The sequence below is a fragment of the Schistocerca piceifrons genome, chromosome 1, assembly GCF_021461385.2.
Source record: "Schistocerca piceifrons isolate TAMUIC-IGC-003096 chromosome 1, iqSchPice1.1, whole genome shotgun sequence".
Classification (NCBI taxonomy): domain Eukaryota; kingdom Metazoa; phylum Arthropoda; class Insecta; order Orthoptera; family Acrididae; genus Schistocerca; species Schistocerca piceifrons.
In genome coordinates, this window is record NC_060138.1 from 1,040,366,718 (window position 1) to 1,040,382,182 (window position 15,465).

A 15,465-nucleotide genomic window follows, 5' to 3' on the forward strand; every position below is an offset into this window, starting at 1 on the left:
AATCAGTTATCCTTAGTGCATCAGAATCCGAGGACTGAGGGGTAATCTTAATGAGTTGCTTATTTGTGTTGAAGCATTAGAGGCGAGCAAACGAGCTGATACACTCTGCCTCTCTGAACATCGTGTTTCAATGTTACAGGATTCAAGTTAGTCTCTACTTCTGTAGAGAAAATATGGAGAAAGGAGGAGTTGCCACATTTGTAAGAAACTGTTTTAAGTTAAACTGATATTAATAAGTCTTGCTCAGAACAGGACTTAGAAGCTTGCACAACAGAAGTAATATTTCGTAATAAGTATATATAGAGCAACTTCAGGAAACTTTAAACTCTTCTCTTCATAAAAAAGCTGGAAGCTCATCTCCCAGTAAAAAAAAAAAAAAAAAAAAAAAGGAATAGACGACAGCTATTGATTTCAATGTCAGTGGACAATTATTGATATGAGTAACACAGTCATTCCGCTTAATTCCTACTGTGAGATTTGCAGCTAGGGTATATAGATGCTCTGAGACTGCTATTTATATCTTTGTAGACAAATATAGGGAAAAATCATACCACCAAACCAATATTCTATGGGCTATCTGGTCATGACATGCAGCAACTTGTGTTAAATGTTGAACCTTGTCAGGATAAAAAATCTATTAAGTCCAAGTACAGGGAAGTAGTAAATCAATCAAAAATTGAGAATTTTAGGAGATTGCTCAAAGACATGAACCGGATACATGTTTACAAAACTTCTGACTCAAATGAGAAATGTTGTTGTTGTGGTCTTCAGTCCTGAGACTGTTTGATGCAGCTCTCCATGCTACTCTACCCTGTGCAAGCTTCTTCATCTCCCAGTACCTACTGCAGCCTACATCCTTCTGAATCAGCTCAGTGTATTCATCTCTTTGGTCTCCCTCTACGATTTTTATCCTCCACGCTTCCCTCCAATACTAAATTAGTGATCCATAATGCCTCAGAACGTGTGCTACCAACCGACCCCTTCTTTTTGTCAAGTTGTGCCACAGATTCCTCTTCTCCCCAAAGCTGTTAAGTACCTCCTCATTAGTTAAGTGATCTTCAACATTCTTCCGTAGCACATTTCAAAATCTTCTATTCTCTTCTTGTGTAAGCTGTTTATCATCCACGTTTCACATCCATACATGGCTACACTCCATACATACACTTTCAGAAAAGACTTCCTGGCATTTAAATCTGTACTCGATGTTAACACAGTTCTCTTTTTCAGAAGGGCTTTCCATGCCATCACCAGTCTACATTTTATATCCTCTCTACTTCGACCATCATCAGTTATTTTGCTCCCCAAATAGCAAAATACATCTACCGCTTTAAGTGTCTCATATCCCAATCTAATTATCTCAGCGCCACCTGATTTAATTCAGCTACATTTCATTATCCTCGTTTTGTTTTTGTTGATGTTCATCTTATATCCTCCTTTCAAAACACTGTCCATTCCGTTCAGCTGTTCTTCCAATTCTTTTGCTGTCTCTGTAGAATTACAATGTCATCGGCAAACTTCAACGTTTTTATTTCTTCTCCTTGGATTTTAATTCCTACTCCACATTTTTCTTTGGTTTCCTTTCCTGCTTTTTCAGTATGTAGATTGAATAAAAATCAGGGATAGGCTACAACCCTGTGTCACTCCCTTCTCAACCATTGCTTTCCTTTCGTGCCACTCGACTCTTTATTACTGCCATCTGGTTTCTGTACAAATTGTAAATAGCCTTTCGCTCTCTGTATTTTAGCCCCATCACCTTCAGAATTTGAGAGAGAGTATTCCAGGCAGCATTGTCAAAAGCTTTCTCTAAGCCTATAAATGCTACAAACGTAGGTTTCCCTTTCCTTGATCTATCTTCTAAGATAAGTCGTAGAGTCAGTATTGCCTCACGTGTTCCTACATTTCTACCGAATCCAAACTGATCTTCCCTGAGGTCAGCTTCTAACAGTTTTTCCATTCGACTGTAAAGAATTCATGTGAGTTTTTTTCTGTTGTGACTTATTAAACTGATAGTTCATTAATTTTCACATCTGTCAGCACCTGCTTTCTTTGGAAGTGGAATTATTATATTCATCTTGAAGTTTAAAGGTATTTCGCCTGTCTCACACAGCTTGCCCACCAGATGGAAGAGTTTGGTTACGGCTGGCTCTCCCAAGGCTATCAATAGTTTTAAAGGAATGTTGTCTTCTTCCGTGACGTTTTTACTTCGGTCTTTCGATGCTCTGTCAAATTTTTCACGCAGTATCATACTTCCCATCTCATCTTCATCTATTTCCTCCTCCATTTCCATAATATTGCCCTCAAGTACATCACCATTGTGTAGGCGCTCTATACACTCCTTCCACCTTTCGACTTTCTCTTCTTTGCTTAGGACTGGTTTACCATCTTAGCTCTTGATACTCATACAAGTGGTTCTCTTTTCTCCACAGGTCTCTTTAATTTTTCTGCAGGCGGCATCTACCTTACTCTAGTGATATATGCTTCTACGTCCTTACATTCGTCCTCTAGCTGTTTTGCTCTTCCTGTCGATCTCATTTTTGAGACGTTCATATTCCTTTTCGCTTGCTTCATTTACTGCATTTTTGTATATTCTCGTTTCATCAACTAAACTCAATATATCTTTTGTTACCCAAGGATCTCTCCTAGCCCACATCTTTTTACCTACTGGATGCTCTGCTATCTTCTCTATTTCCTCTCTCAAAGCTACCCATTTCCTTCTGCTGTATTCATTTTCCTTATTCTTGTCAATCGTTCCCTGACGCTCCCTCTGAAACTCTCTACAACCTCTAGTTCTTTCAGTTTATCCAGGTCCCATTTCCTTAAATTCCTACCTTTATGAAAGTTTCTTCATTTGTAAGCTACAGTTCATAACAAACTGTGGTCAGAGTCCACATTTGCCCCTGGAAATGTCTAACAAATTAAAACCTTTTTCCTAAATCTCTGTCTTACCATTTGTAACCTTTTGGTGTCTCCAGGTCTCTTCCACGTTTAGAACCTTATTTCATGATTCTTAAGTGAAGTGTTAGTGATAATTAAGTTACGCTCTGTGCAAAATTCTATCAGGTGGCTTCCTCTTCCATTCCTTACCTCCATTCCATATTCACCTGCTACTTTTCCTTTTCTTTCTTTCCCTGCTATCGAATTTCAGTCTCCCATGACCATTAAATTCTCTTCTCCCTTAACTATTTGTATAATTTCTTTTATTTCATCATACATTTCTTCAGTCTCTTTATCGTCTACAGAGAGAGTTGGCATGTAAACTTGTTCTACTATAGTACATGTGAGTTTCGTTTCTATCTTGGCTAAAATAGTGCATTCACTATGCTGTTCATAGTAGCTTATCCGTGTTCTTATTCTTTTATTCATTATTAAACCTACTCCTGCATTACCCCTGTTTGATTTTGTATTTATAACCCTGTATTCACCTGACCAGAAGTCCTGTTCTTCCAGCTTCACTAATTTCCACTATATCTAACTTTAATCTATCCATTTCTCTTTTCAAATTTTCTAACTTACCTGGCCGATTAAGGGGTCTGACATTCCATGCTCCGATCCATAGAATGCCACTTTCGTTTTCCCTGATAACGACGTCCTCCTGAGTAGTCCCCGCCTGGAGATCCAAATGGGGGACTATTTTACCTCTGGAATATTTTACCCAAGAGGACGCACCATCATTTAACCATACAGTAAACCTGCATGCCGTAGGGAGAAATTATGGCTGCTGTTTCCCCTTGCTTTCAGCCGTTTGCAGCACCAGCACAGCAACGCCGTTTTGATTGATGTTATAGGGCCATATCAGTCAATCATCCAGACTGTTGCCCCTGCAACTACTGAAAAGGCTGCAACCCCTCTTCGGGAACCACAAGTTTGTCTGAGCTCTCAACAGGTACTTCTCCGTTGTGGTTGCAAGTACGATAAGACTGTCTGCATCATTGAGGCACGCAAGCTTCCCTATCAACGGCAAGGTCCTTGGCTCAGGGAGGGGGGTAGGGGTAATGGGAAATACAAAGCATTTATTAATGAAGTACATATTCTTATGAAAATCGTTTTCCCCTAAGGGTAACTCAAATCAATCAGAAGTCTAAAAATAAGCCACTGATTACACAAGGAATAAAGATCTCGTATGGGACATAAAGGAGGCTATATCTACTATCTGGGAACAGCTCTGTCGTTAGCATTGTAATGCTTGACAAAGAATACTGCAAAATATTGAAGCAAGTAATCCAGAAATCTACACAGCTTTATTATGAGAAAAAGATAATTACATCAGGCAACAAAATAAAAACTATATGGGACATAGTGAAGACAGAGATAGATGGGGCCAAAAGGCAAGGGAAACAGATAGCTCTAAAACTAAATGAGACGTTGGTAATAATTACAGGAAGTGTTGTAGACCTGTTAAACAAGTGCTTTGTTTCTGTTACTGGCAGTTTGGGGTATCAAGTTCGGTAAACAGAGCAATCGAATATCTGAGACCAGTCTGTATAAATAACTTCAGTAGAACTCACATCTCCCAGAGAAGTAGCATCCATCATAAAATCCTTAAAATCTAGGTATTGTAGTGGTTATGGTTAAAATATCAAAAGACGTTAATCAAAGAGTGCTCATGCGAGTTGAGTTCTGTCTTCAGTTATTTGTCTGGCCAGTCTCTTATCAGCAGAACATTTCCAGACTGACTAAAATATGGTGAATTTAACCACCTTTACGATAAGGAAGAGAAATAAATACCATCAAACTACTGACCAGTTTCACTCTTTCTGCCGTTTTCAAAAATATTTGAAAAGATTGTGTTCAAGTATCTACTTAACCATCTGACTGCAAATAATATATTTTCCAAGTCACAGTTCGGGTTCATTGAGTGTTCCGATATAAAGGTATTTATACTTACAGTGAGAATGTACTTAATTCATTAGATAACAAATTAGAGGCTACTGGCATTTTCTGTGACCTGTCAAAAGCCTTTGACTGTGTGAATCATAGCATTCTCTTAAGTAAATTAGAATATTATGGTGTAACCGGAAGTACTGTGAAATGGTGCGAGTCTTACATAATTAACCGGAAACAACGGACGTCGTTGCAAAGTACTTGTGCAGTAAGCAGTCAGTCTTCATCTGGGTGGGGATTAATTTCGCATAGTTTTCAAGTTTCCATCTTGGATATGTTGCTTTTGCTTGTATACATTAATGACCTCTCGTCTGTTACACTGCCAGATGGAAAGTTTGTTTTGTTTGCAGATGATCCAAACATTTCAATAAGTAGCAAGTCACGTACAGATTTAGAAATGGATGCTAATCAAATTTTGACTGATATTAATAAATGATTTACTGCTGATTCACTGTCATTTAACTTCGAAAAGACCCACTATATGCACTTCAGAGCGTGTAAGAGATTTCCTTCCAACATGTGTATGAAAGTATTAGATTTCTGGGATTACAACTAGATAATAAATTCAATTTGAAAGGGGATATAACCGAACAGCTGGAGCACTTAAACAAGTCTGTATTTGCAATGACGATGATGCCAGATGTAGAAGATATAAATATAAAAAAACTCGCATACTTTGCTTACTTTCATTCAATTATGTTACATGGAGATCGCATTCCAGGGTAACTCATCAAACCAAGCAAAGGTTTTTAGCGTGCAAAAGCATGTAATAAGACTCGTTTGTGGTGTAAATTTATGTAGGAACCTGTTCAAGGGACTTTGTATTCTAACCACTGTTTCTCAGTATATTTATCCCTTAATGAAATTTGTTGCAAGTAATATATCTCTGTTTCCAACCAATAGCTCAATTCATAGTATCAATACAAGGAAAAAACAATCTACATAAAGACCTAAAATCACTGCCATTGGTCCATTGGTCCAAAAAGGAGTCCAATATGCAGGAACACACATTTTTAATAAATTTCCAGCAACTATTAAAAAACTGGTTTCAGATAAAACACAGTTTAAACAGAGTTTGAAAAACATTTTGATAAGCAACTCCTCCTAATCTATAGATGAATATCTTAACAGGAGCTGTACGACCAGCTTCAGTAAAAATGTCTGTTAGATTTCAATTTTGACAGCAGCAGTCAAGGTTAGGTATTTTGTGTATGATAAATTTATTAAATGTGAATAACTATGTTTCATTCTTACAGTGTATTAATTCTGTAAATATTTGCAGTTCCAGTTTACTGTCATGTATTCACATATTTTGACAATCTCCTGACAAATAAACAGATTAGTGAGTATTATATTCAAGTGTTTCATGCTTTTTACGTTGTACTTTTTGACTTGTTCCACACCCACGAGAATCATCTCATTTTTGGGTCTATGGAACAAAAACTGAATCTAATCTAATCCAAACATTCATCATCATCGTCATGGCGGGCCAGCACCTGGCGAGATTGTACAGTCTGGCATTTGGTACACAAGACGCACAAGAAGCTAAAATGTAGAGCTGTATTTACCAGTGGCGAACTCCACACAGTTTTATACTCATGTGACTTCCATGTGCTTGAGCTCCTGGTGGAGGAGTCAGGGGAACCGCTTCCAGCGACAATGCAGTAGATGAGCATCACGTACGCAGTTGGCTGTTGGAACACTCCTCTCCTTTTCTAGATGAAAGCACAAAAAGCTGCCTATCCAGTAGAAAAAAATGCATTTCTGCTTATCGAAACGATATAGGAATATATAGTGTTTCCATGATTCTATCATTTGCTTACGAAGTTGTTAACAAATTACAATATACATTTGAGAAAACTTACAAATCAATGTACAGTAATGGAAAGGAAGGCCAGTTTTTACTGGAATATCGATATCTGTAGAATTAATTGAGACTTAAATCCCCAATCCACAATATTAGAATACTTAACTGATGTAATTCATTCTAAAATATATTTTTAATTTTTTTAGGCTTCTAATTTTCTGTATTTCCTACTTATGTCTGTAGGCAACGTCTTGAAGACAAATGCACCGTAATAGAAGCCTTATTCCTGAAAAATCAGACAAGTGTGGAAAATCGAGGGGAAGTTAGTTTTACATGTTATTTTGTGGCAAGCGTACTCCACAGAGCACAACAGCTTGACTTCTATTATTATTCATTAATACCATTAAACAGTAAAAACATTGGCATTTAAATGTAGAATCTTCAAATTATTTTAAGACCCTCTTATTCGTGTAATTATTAGCTTTATTCAATGATTCCAGTGATGGATTTTCTCATGTAAATGTGGCGATTACCGATGCTGCGAACGAACTGTAGTAAGTGAATGCAAAATCACCTAACATTTTTTGCCTAAAGAATGAATAACATTCCTGCATGCAGATCAATATGAAATGGCTCTTCTGTCAGCCTGCCGGTTGTTGATACTAATTTAGTTTATTATCCGTATGGCGCAAGATATTTTACATTTGGCGTGTATTTAGTGCAAGACCAGTAATATCTGTTTCTGTCACTAGCAGTTGTTTTTGATTACAGAATGTTTATTTTTATAAATTTAAGAGTTTGTGTTAGCAGTAAAGATATTACAAATATATTCAGCTATCAAATTAGTTGTGTTTCATGTGATCAATTTTGGTTCAATGGTCTGTATATCAACTATATCATCATGTATTAGATTTTAGAAATTTCCAGTATCGTCTTTCGTACATGATTTATATATTTTTATTGTTTTATTAAATGCAGCTGTAGTTGCACCAAGATGTTTTACGTGACCGATTTCGGCTCTTAGGCCATTCTCAAACATTCACAACTGAACAACAGGAGTCCTTTTGCCAATTGGCGTGCTCAAGATACTCATTTACGTATGTTAAGAACATTAAATCTAATACTGCTACTCTGCGTTTACTTTTATTCCATAGGAACGATTTGTATTTGACTATCTGACTATCTTGAATAAAAATCTCTCGGTGTACATGCCGCGTCAATTCGGGATAAAACTCCAAGCTTTCGACCACTACCTCCATGTTCGTCGTCAGGGCTAAAACTGACTGACGTGAACTAGCGAGGCTCTTACTTTTATATGCAAAGGACGGCTTCTGATTGGCTGGAATACGTCATAGCAACAGCGATATGACGCGTAATGAAGTGGTGCCCTCTACTTCCATAGATGTAGTTTCTATCCCGCGTTGCATGCAGCGCCATCCCTTGAATCAGGAGGTAAAGTGCGGGAAGTTTTTAGATGTGTTGGTGGAGCGAAAGCTGGATGGACGACCGGGCCATTCTGTGTACAGGAAGCCAACGCATACAGACTTATATCTGCATAGCCACAGCTTCCATCATCCGTCTCAGAAGAGAGCTATGCTGAATACTTTAGTGCACAGAGCCAGGACTATTTCCGACAAGGACCACGTCGGTCCAGAGATTAACCATTTGACGACTGTTTTCAAGAGGAATGGTTATTCTGCCGGTGAAATTAAATCAGTATTGTCCAAGAAAGTAAGACACGATGCCGGCCATATACAAGAAGAGGACCAACACATAGCGCGGCTTCCTTTTTGCGGTGCTACAACAAGCAAGATAGGCAGAGTCCTAAAGAGGCAAGGAATAAAACCAGTTTTCCGACCACCTAGGAAAATTAAGGAAATGTTGAGACCAGTCAAAGATAGTCTCGGCTTAAGAGTGCCGAGAATTTATACTATTCCTTGCGAATGCGGCAAGAATTTCGTGGGCCAGTCTGTAAGAATCGTTGCCGACCACTGCATCGAGCACCAGCGCCATCTGAAATACAGGTATTTGGAAAAATCAGCGGTGGCTGAACATAGCCTGGTTAACAAGCATAAGATTTTATTTGAAGAAACCAGAGTAATAGCCCACGCATCGAATTACTGGGACTCTGTGATCCGGGAAGCAGTCGAAATTAGACTTAGCGACAATAACTTTAACAGAGACAACAGCTATGCACTTAGCAACACTTGGAAGAGTGCACTGGATAAAGAAAAATCGCAGAGAAAAACTTCCCGCACTTTACCTCCTGATTCAAGGGATGGCGCTGCAAGCAACGTGGGATAGAAACTACATCTATGGAAGTAGAGGGCACCACTTCACTACGCGCAATATCGCTGTTGCTATGACGTATTCCAGCCAATCAGAAGCCGTCCTTTGCATGCAAAAGTAGGAGCCTCGCTAGTTCACGACATATGTTGATGACACCGCCTTCCTGGCTCTCTATCCTACCCTTCAACAGTCCCAACGTACCCTCCAAACCCACCTTAACCAGTTCACCACTTGGTGTAACCAGTGGTTCCTCTGTCTCAACCACTCCAAAACCCAGGCAATCATCATAGGCCGCACCACTCGCTCCTTTCGCCTCCATGATTTCTACATAACCCTTTATGGTCGTCCCATCCAGCTCACCCCCACCCTGAGATACCTTGGCCTCACCCTCGACCGACACCTCAACTGGACCCCTCATCTCCAGACCATCCAGCAGAAAGCCCATTCCCACCTCCGCCTTCTGAAACTCCTGTCTGGCCGGACATGGGGTTTGCATCCTTCTACCATTCTCCACAACTACAAATCCTTCATCTGTCCCATCCTCTGTTATGCCAGCGTTGCCTGGATCTCCGCCCCCACCCGCTTTTACAAGGCCCTCCAAATCCTAGAACGCCATGTGCTCCGCCTTGCCTTCAGTATCTGCCTTTCTTCCCCCACACGGCTCCTGTATGAACTGATCCGCTTCCCCCACCTCCTCCTGTTCCTCCAACATCTCCGCATCCTTTACATTGTCTGCAGGCTTGATCCCCCACACCCTCTTGTTTCCTCCTTCCTCTCCACCCCCCGCCCGTTGCCGCGCCTCTATCGCTGTATCCCTCCCTCTCTCCACCTCCACACCCTCCATCAGGGCAATTTCCAGCGCCTCCCCCTCCCGGATGACGAACTTCGCCGTGACATCTACCCTTCCTTCCAACTATAACCTGGCCTTGTTCCCCCCCCCCCCTCCCCAGGGGCCCCCTTTCTCCTCTCCCATCCTTCTCCCAGAGCGGATTTTCCTCCTCCCCCCCCCCCCTGAGACCCTGCACCCCATACTTGCCTCTTTCCTTCCCACATACCTCCCTACCTGGCCCTCTTCAGCGCGCCCCCACCCATCTCCCCCCTCTCTTCCCCTGCCTCCCTTCTTCCAGTCTCCCTCATCTCCTTGCACCTGGGAGATCCTCCATTTTGATCATTGTCAGTGTGCCACGTCAGTATTGTGTTTAGTGCTGTTTCTCCTGTGCATCAAGAGGTGTGATTTTAATTGTGTACTGCCTTGAGGTTCGCCGTCAGTGTTTGTTATGTGCTACGCCATCTGTCGATGCTTTTTATGCTCTAGTCATACTGTGCCTTGTGTTCTTTCGTGTGTGCTACTTTTAAACAATTTTTAATCTCCATTTTACAGTCGCCCCTTTTTGTCTATTGCCTTCCATGATGTTCCCCCCCTTTTTCTATCTATGTTCACCATATTCTATCCTTTGTTATTTTTAAATGTCTTCTATTATTTGTTCTATGTCTTTCGGCTGAAGAGCAGCGCATATGCTGCTGCCAGCCCGCCCCGATGGGGATTTGAAATAAAATAAAGAAAGAAAAAAATAGTTCACGGCAAAAATTGACGCGGCATGTACACCGAGAGATTTTTATTCAAGAAATACGTCACGAAAGACTTCATAGCCATCTGACTATCTGTTCAGTATTTTGGGACTGTTCCCCTTGCTAGTATTTATGATACTGTATGAAAAGCTGTGATTACCTGTGGCTGTGTTATTTACTTGGACAAATTAACTGCAAGATATTTTCGTTTGGTAGATAAAAATTTTATAGTAGAAATAAGCTCACTGGACAAAATGTTAGTTACCCCCTGAACAGAGCACACTGTTCGCTTTTGGGTGCTGTAGATGGGCTATAACTGACACAAGACAGTCATAGGACCCACCAACGTTGGTGTAAGTCATGGTAACGAAGCGGTGTGTATGTGCCAGTCGGTTGTATGTAATCAATGGAGTAAGATGGGTCAAAGTGGAGACGTGACAGAACAGCGGAAAAATGGTATCGTGTTTAAACAAGTCCAAGATGTTTTGGTTTGTGGGGCACTCAACTGCATGGTCATCAGCACAAATTCCCAATTTTTACACAGTTCAATTTTTACACAGTCCAAACTAATTTCTGTCACGAATAATGATGATGATGAAATGATGAGGACAACACAAACACCCAGTCCCTGGGCAGAGAAAATCCCCATCCCCGCCAGGAATCGAACCTGGGACCCAGTGATCCAGAGACAGCAGCCCTAACCACTAGACCACAAGCTGTGGAATAAACATGTCCTTGATCACACTGTTAATGAAGTGGGCCTGTACGTTAATGTATTAAAGCGGACTACCAAACGAGTCCACAAGGCATTGCCTACCATTTATAGCCATGTAGGATGACATCACAGCACTGGTCCAAAAAGATTTTAACCAGTAGGGAATGGAGACGAGTGTCATGCATTGTCAATGCAATCCGTCTCAACCAAACACTGCGAAGGGAACTGTATGCAGTTGACATCTAGAGTCAGCTATCCATCATAATGCCATTGTTCACAGCAGTACATCGAGCAGTACGTCAGTAGCTGACTGAAGGCTTGTAGTGTGATCCAAAGAGTCATGCTTCAAATAATAATAATAATAATCCAGTGACTAAATGCCAGTCTTTCAATTGGACGCCACTTCAGCGACTTGTGTGTTTCTATCTATCATCCTTATTTAACCAGGGAAAGGGACCCATATTTTTTTTAACGTGGAATCCGAATTACATGCTGTACCTGGAGACTACCCTCATCGTTGAGACGTGAAGTCTACTTCAGGCAGCCCATGGCTTCTCAGTTTCCAGACACGCACTTTACCACTAGACCACAAGATTCAACAGACTTTTCTCAAATGTAAGATGTCGAGTGCACTGACTGTCCAATAAGTCTTCTAACCCGATGTGTGTAGACGGTGTAGTTCAGGCCTGATGTGGTTCTGTGATGTTTTGGAAGCACCACGGAGGCCTTAACACAGAACGTGGAAGACAGCTACCCAGTGGTGGCAACTGACAAGGAGTAGATCGAACTAGTGACGGTAGGGCTCGCATGGCTCAGGTACGTCTTCCACCACACGAGGATCGTTTAAACGCCAACGCACAACCATCGCAACGCCATCAACAACGATAGAAGAGTGGTGCCACTATGCGGTCAAGGAGCTCTCTCAGCGCAGCTACGGAGCTGCAAAGTCAGCCACACCTGGGCGTTCTGCTGCGCCCAGTACATCGGAGGGGGACGTTGTGGTGTGTGGGGGAGGGGGTGGAGGGGGGGGAGGCACAGCAGCTGTTGACACTGCCGCACAGGTTCTGACAGATACTTTATTTCATCCAGGGACCGTACAATACATTGCCCAAAGGTTTTAATGGCGTTAGCTGCATTTGGGGATTGCAATGAATCAATGGTAACATTTGAAAATTTGTCCGGGAGCGGGACACAAACTTTGATTTCTCGCTTAAGTCGAGCAATCACCTTAACCATTTCGGCCAAGAAAACACACTTGCCATCCGACCCAAATTACAACCTATTACAAACTACTCCTGAACCCTTTACTCACAGTTCCTGATTTCCGTACGAGATCGGTCATGATGTTCATAGGCACTGAAAGACAGGACCACTGGTCATCGACACCCTATTGATATATGTATGTTGCGTCTGTTCTTTTGGCATTACCGAAAGAACACATACCTTGTTTGATCCAGAGGCCATACAAATACTATTCAAAGGTTTCACTTAGATTAGCCGCAATTAGGAATTGAAATAAATCAATGACAATGAAAATTTGTGCCAGACCGATACTCGAAACTTCCCATCTCACCAAAATTCCCAACAAGTTGCACACTACTAGCGCAGCGTCGCCTACCCACGAACACTTCACTCGCCATTTCGGACTCCCGCAGGACATTTGGCTTGGTGTGCATCTGCACTGAAATAATGGATCTTTGGTCTTTGCACTTTGTGTGTGTGTGTGTGTGTGTGTGTGTGTGTGTGTGTGATGAAAACCTTTGAATGGTATTTGTGTGGCCGCTAGATCACATAAGGCGTCTCTTCTCCCGGATATATAAGGTGAGACGAACAAAGATTCACACCAAGCCCTATGTCCCGTGGGAACCTGAAATGTCAAGTGAGAGGTTCGTAGGTAGGTGTGCAACAGGCTGGGAATTTGGGCCGAATAGAAAGTGTGCACAGATATCCGAAATTGTGGAGCCGACCGCTCGCGTTAATCGGAAAATCTGTATTCGATTCCCGGTCTGGCACATTTTTTCACTTGTTACCATTGATTCATTTCAATATCCAAATGCGGCTAACCTTTGAGCAATGACCTATTTATGACAAGCAGCAGGCTATGACACTGGTATCGAGCTATATGATACCGCTACTAACATAATCTATCCTTGCATGATCTGTCACAGATAGCATGCAAGAAGACTACTATCCTTAATACCTATCTACACTGGCGCAGGGGGTTTTTTCCCACGGCGCTTCCAACGTACATTTTCCCTCTGCCCTAAACCCGCGATTTCTTCGTATGTTTATGTCCACTATTGTCTTTTGATGGGCCCATATCAGTCGGTAATCTCAACCAGACTTATGGAGCATTACAGTTCCACCTCCTGTGATCTCCATGATTCGAATAACTAACAAATGCAGAGGTGAAAGTAGAAATTTTTGTGGTCAACATGCTAGTGCGGACATAGCTGACCTCTCTCGCCACCTAAAACAAAATGGTGTTTTTCGCGCACTCGTTTAGAATACCGTGAACGTGAACCAGGATGTATCCAGAATGAAATTTTCACTCTGCAGCGTAGTGTGCGCTGATATGAAACTTCCTGACACATTAAAACTGGACCCAAACACGACGCACGACCCGTCCTCACAGCTTCAATTTTGGCACTACCTCGCCTCCTACCTTCCCAACTTCACAGAAGCTCTTCTGCGAACCTTGCATAACTAGAACAGGTAGAGATCCCGAGTTCGAGTCCCGGTCTGGCACACAAATTTAATCTCTCAGGAAGTTTCATGAACCAGGATGTTTATTTCAATATTGTCAATGACCAAGTGCTGCCCTTTCTTCTACATTTTCATGAAGATTATGCTGTGGACATTCCCATCTTCCAGGATGACAACAGTCATGTACACAGTGTTGAACGTGTTGCGTATCTTGTTTGTCGAACATTTGGGCGCCCTGTTGCTTCTCGGCTGGCCGTTTAAATCACACGATGTTAATTCCATAAAAAAACTAGGACTATTTGGTATCAATCAACATCGCAGCTTGGTATTTCTATGGGTCTAATCATCAATGAAACGCTTCCGCTGGGAACTACCAACTCAAGAAACTTGTGGGCTCTCTTGTTCGGTGTTACACAGCATTAACGAGATGCCTCCCGGGGTGACTAATTCTTTGTTCGGTGTGCTTATATTTATATGTATTATGAATAAATAACAGTTCTTTAATTACCTCCTACTTCTAGTGACGATCGGTGCTGTGAATCGGTCAGCGTACTATTACACGGAGCTTCTGTCACTTCTGTTTCTACAGACTCCTTTTTCAGTAGGGAACAATACAAGAATAGTTACATTTGATGGTGTGACAACAATGCGTCATTTCTGGGGGGTAAGGAAAATACTTTCAACATATCAGTAGCTACAAATACTCACTAATCGTTGCTAATCAAGAAATTCTTATATTTCAAGTTTCTGGAAAACCCAATGATTGAAGGCCTCTACCGGAGTTCCATAATTACCACAACGAAAGCGGAAATAGCAGGGCAAGACAGAAAGGTGTTAAACGAAAATAAGGTGCTTGGAGTGCCACGCCTCAGACAGGTAACAATGTTGCATAAAATACATTACTTTCAAATCTGCCATACATTACCTTGGTTACCAGTCAGTTGAAACGATCAACGATAGTATGATTAGGATTATTTTTTTCCACTTTCTTAGCGATATATATTCTATGAGATTCCTCAGAAACAATATTCACAACGACGTAAATACGGAAAATGTCGTTGAAGGCCTGTCATTAACGACACTGCTGATTTTCGAAGGGCAGCAATGTGAATTCAAGGCAGTTAACAACAATGTCCTAGCTAACTGGGGGAATATGTTCAAAACAACATTTTTTTGGCAATTTCGTAATTTTCCGATCTCCATGGTTAATGTGTGATGAAAACTCTTTTTGGGCGACTGTGCGCGACAGGGTTTGAAGAAACGATTTTATAAGATTATAACTATGTAATTAAAAGCCCATGACGTTCGCGCATTTCGTGTAAATGCGGGCTTTTCATGCGTCACTTGCGTTTTCTGTTGTGTTATAGTGACTGTAGCATACTGTGTACTGCTTCTACGGTGTGGTAACAAAGACGAGCAGCATGAAAACGATGCTTACGAAATTTGACAAAGCTTTGGTCTCCATTCTACAAAGTAAACGAACAGATAACAAAGACTG

At 41.3% G+C, this 15,465-nt stretch overlaps 1 protein-coding gene across 1 annotated transcript in view; it reads left to right on the forward strand.

Moving 5' to 3' along the window:
• Nucleotides 1-15,465, forward strand: part of LOC124777416 (polycystin-2-like) — a 65,737-nt gene that overhangs the window by 5,366 nt on the left and 44,906 nt on the right. Inside the window, exons 2-3 of the mRNA XM_047252816.1 lie at nucleotides 14,464-14,631; nucleotides 14,712-14,843. Coding sequence (XP_047108772.1) covers nucleotides 14,464-14,631; nucleotides 14,712-14,843 — 300 coding nt within the window. The remainder of the gene's footprint in view (nucleotides 1-14,463; nucleotides 14,632-14,711; nucleotides 14,844-15,465) is intronic.